The following is a 4300-nucleotide window of genomic DNA, read 5'->3' as shown; positions in this document are numbered from 1 at the left end:
ATGCCGGGCCTTCTTATACAGATTTAATATATTAAAAAGATAAGAATAACTCAGAGAACCCCACTTTTATTGCTTTCTTGTAAATTTAAGAATGGGCTAAGCTACGTATCGGAACATCCAAGACTCGAGCCGTTGAACACGCTCCGTATTTTCATCCGTGGGTGCATTATGAGAGTAACAGTCAATCACGTTATTCGGTTCAACGCGAGGCTCAGCCCTTGTGGTGGCGAGTGCTGCCTTAATTACCTCTAGTGATTAGTTCAAGATTATAGGTTTGCCACACCTGAATCATTCCAGTCTCTGATCTGGCCAAAAGGTGTCATCCAAGATGAAAAATACCAATCCAAATATATTTTACAATATATGTTTAATACAAAAGATAGAGTGCTTTTAAAATATTCTGTGCTAGGTGAAGGGTGTTAAAACTTTCATTCAGAATATTGGCGCTTTTTAAATAACGAAATACGTCTGTTCCTGTTGTAGTATCATGTAGATATGGTGTACAGTATTCAATATTTGACCGTAGTTCGTAGATTATATCACTGGTTTAGAAAGCTTCTAATGTTTGATAGTTTTGGGAAGGAAAACAAATATGTTACACCAATGATGATATTGGTTAAATACTGTTTCGTTGAGAACACGCACAAAAGCAACAGTGTAACCTATCGTGTTGGAACGCTGCTCTTACAAATGAAAGACATACGCGGAGTGTTTAAAAACTACCTTGTCAGAATTGTCTTTTGAATATTTGGACAGGAAACAGTTCAGGAAATATATACAGGTGTTTTAACCTTTCTGTTTCTAAGAGTATATGACAAAACAAACAAATAAACAGAACAAAAAGGATTGTGGATTCTTATAAGACCTTTGTGTAGATTCTGTTGTTGGCTCATATGTTTCTTTTACGAATCTTGTAAGTTGTAATAGTTGTATAGCTACAACTGTGTTACGGTAGTATAGCTGATTTTAGTTGACATGTAGCAACTACGGGTACTTCTCGTTCTGCTACAAAGATCTTTTAGTCCTAAAGCTATGCCGATTTAAAGTTGATCATGTTTGAACAAAAATTGTCTTAGGTTTTTCCTTCATTTTATATTATTTCAGCTCTGAATGCAAGTGGAAAAGAGCGCCCTCTAGCAGCAAAGCCGTTTCGCACACTCCAGAGACATCGAGTTCGTTTTCCAGTAACAAAGCCTGAAATCCAGCAAGTTCATATTCTGGACGACTCGTATAACGGGTTTATTCAGGTGTGGCTCTCATTACTTTGTATTCTCATTTCATTTATCAGTATCAAATTATTTTATCGTTTTAAAGCAAAGCCACATTAAGCTATCTGCTGTGTCCACCGCGGGGAATAGAAACCTTGGATTTAAGCGTTGTAAGTCCGTAGATATACTGCTATTCCATTGGAGGACGGGTCAGATGCTCGTTGTTGTTTCTGTTTTTAAATTACACATTTAAATATATATTATTTATAAAAATGCACACATTACTTAAGATTGGGCAATTACTTCAATCAGGTGTTATGTAGTGAAGCTGGTTTATGAATTTATTAAGTATTCATTTAATTATTCGTATTTTCTGTTAGTTTTAAAAATAAAGATTAGAAAGTTGCACCCAGGATCTGTTTAGCTTTTCTTATTCTAACTCCATGTTTTATTCAAATATGTTGAGTTTAATTATAATTTGATGAGCTTCCTAGATGGAAACTGTTGAAATAAAATACTCCAATATTGTTAAACAATATGACCTTAATGCAGGTTTTCAAATTGTTATTCTAATAAACCTTAAGTAAACAAAAGGAAAAGTTCTAACAAAACTTAATACGTAAATTGGGTCCATATTTGTGTATTTTGACATTTGTTCAGATGTTGGTTGTCTAGAAAAACGTATATAGTAAGAAAAATATTTTATAGGCACTGATTTTTTAAGAACTTAAAAAATAAGTATAAATACACTGTACAAAACATATATATTGTAAATTGAACTTATAGTATTGTTGACATACATACATATATGGCAAGAAACATTGTTATAAAATAATGTTTAAAATTCATAACATTTCACCTCAGTATTGAGTGTGGTCACCTCGAAAAGCAAAGCTAACCTGACTTGTGCACCATCTCTACCATGTGTGCCAACTTTCGGAATCAAAATGGAGTTGGACGTGGTTTCAGATGATTTCGAACTGAGTGTACACTTGTTAACCTGAAGGTTAAGCACGACTCATCTGTAAAATTAATATTACTTTACATGTTGTTTATGTAATTAGTGGAATGTACCTAATTAGACGTCTAGCATTGTAACACGGAGACCAGTTGCGGCTATGAACATGTGAATCAGTCTCGGAGGAAGTACCCTGCAACTGCGGCAAGTCAAAATCGGCAATCGTCTACTTATGTGATGAATGATGGGGTGGTTTATCCAGTATTTGGAGAAACTATACCATTGGTCTGGAAACGACTTCACGTGCTGCTAACGACACTTGTAGCCAATTCGTAACATTCTCTTGGGAACGTCCAACTTCCATTTGTCGTATCTGTATACACGAGTGAAACATTCAAACATCACAAGTTTTGAAGAGTTTGGATCAGTTTACACTTTGTGATTCACTTCAAAGTAACAACCGAGAAAAAGTTTGGTTGAAAGGCCAGTCCTTTGGTTGAATGGTCGGTCAATCCTTTGCTTTTCAAATAATGTGACTAATCAACAAATGTCTGATTTACGTAACATGAACTAAGGAAAGTGATTTATTTTATAATAGTAGTTTTATCTTGTCATAGCTATAATATGATAAGTTACGTTTTTACTTCAGTTGTTTTTGCAGTATATTTTACCATAGGGTGATTATAGTTTATATAGATCGATTGTTTTACCCTAGGGTGATTATAGTTTATATAGATCGACTGTTTCACCCTAGGGTGATTATAGTTTATATAGATCGATTGTTTTACCCTAGGGTGATTATAGTTTATATAGATCGACTGTTTCACCCTAGGGTGATTATAGTTTATATAGATCGATTGTTTTACCATAGGGTGATTATAGTTTATATAGATCGACTGTTTTACCCTAGGGTGATTATAGTTTATATAGATCGATTGTTTTACCCTAGGGTGATTATAGTTTATATAGATCGACTGTTTTACCATAGGGTGATTATAGTTTATATAGATCGATTGAGGTTGAAATTAGTTATGAAATTTGTTAAACAAATCAGAAGGACGTCTTCTGTCTGGTGGTAGAACTAACAAGCAAAGAAACTTAATACATTTGTATAGAAATGCACTTTCGAAGTTTTCATTATTCCGATAGAATGTTTTAAGATCATGGAAGCTTAGATGGATTTCAACAGCAGTTAATTATTATTTATAAGTAAAGTAATATTTTAAAAAATTAATTTTTTACCCCTCGCTTGCTTCATGAAATGCTTAACGATTGTTTGCTAATACTTTCACCACCACGACCACAAATATGTTCATTCACTTAGTCATTGCCATGGATACAGATGTATATGAGACACACTGTATAATCTTTGGTTTAACCTTGAAATATTTGATGTTAACCACATGCGAGTTAGAAATATTGTACCACCGTGTAAGAAGGGTATTCTCGTTCAAATTTCCAGTTTCAAGTGTCGAATAAGTAATGAAATATTAAAACACGTGTCTTTCTGTGTTTTTGTTTTTCATTATTATATATCTAAGAATAAACATGGCGCTGTTGTAGTTGTACAACCATAAACGTGGCAGTGAATGAGTAAAATATTACTTACGTGACTTGATTGTTTTTTTATCTTTGAGACGGCCCATTGATAATATATAAAGTTATAACTGTTCTCTACGTTATTTTGCTAGTTAAATATTTCAGATTAGGTCGTTAGTTTTAGAAGAGTGAGTATTGAAACATTCACAGATAACACAATGTTGCCCGAGATAAAATGCCCGAACCAAATGGTCTTAATATAACATACTTTATAGGTTTACTGATAATCATTTTACGACGAGAAGTGAATTCATGATGGTTTCTCGTAATGTCGTTAAAGATTAAAATCCCCCGAAGTCCTCTATAAGCAATGATTTTTCAGTTTATGTTTTAGTATCTACTTTCTTCTTGTTGGAAATGGAACTTCAACGCCTTTTCGCTAGATGTGGCTACTGGGGGGCGCTCCGTGTCCGTTCTGTTACTTCACCTGTTTCATCACTATGGTTTTACTAAGAAGTTTCATCTGGATGCGCTGAAAATCCTTCACTGTTTCAGTAAGTCACTTTTGTTTTTCTTTATTTTCGTAATTAACTGG

The 4300-nt window shown here is 33.9% G+C and overlaps 1 protein-coding gene across 1 annotated transcript in view; it reads left to right on the top strand.

Moving 5' to 3' along the window:
- The window catches only part of LOC106470902 (cAMP-specific 3',5'-cyclic phosphodiesterase 7B-like), a gene marked incomplete at its 5' end in the record, with an annotated part of 40539 nt that overhangs the window by 14269 nt on the left and 21970 nt on the right, over nucleotides 1-4300 (top strand). The window contains 2 exons of the mRNA XM_022399538.1: nucleotides 1105-1247; nucleotides 4100-4259. Of these exons, the coding sequence (XP_022255246.1) occupies nucleotides 1105-1247; nucleotides 4100-4259 (303 nt within the window). The remainder of the gene's footprint in view (nucleotides 1-1104; nucleotides 1248-4099; nucleotides 4260-4300) is intronic.

Source organism: Limulus polyphemus, unplaced genomic scaffold (genome assembly GCF_000517525.1).
Source record: "Limulus polyphemus unplaced genomic scaffold, Limulus_polyphemus-2.1.2 Scaffold4278, whole genome shotgun sequence".
In the NCBI taxonomy this organism is placed as follows: Eukaryota; Metazoa; Arthropoda; class Merostomata; order Xiphosura; family Limulidae; genus Limulus; species Limulus polyphemus.
The sequence above is the reverse complement of the archived record's forward strand: the minus strand, read 5'-3'. Positions and strand labels throughout refer to the sequence as shown.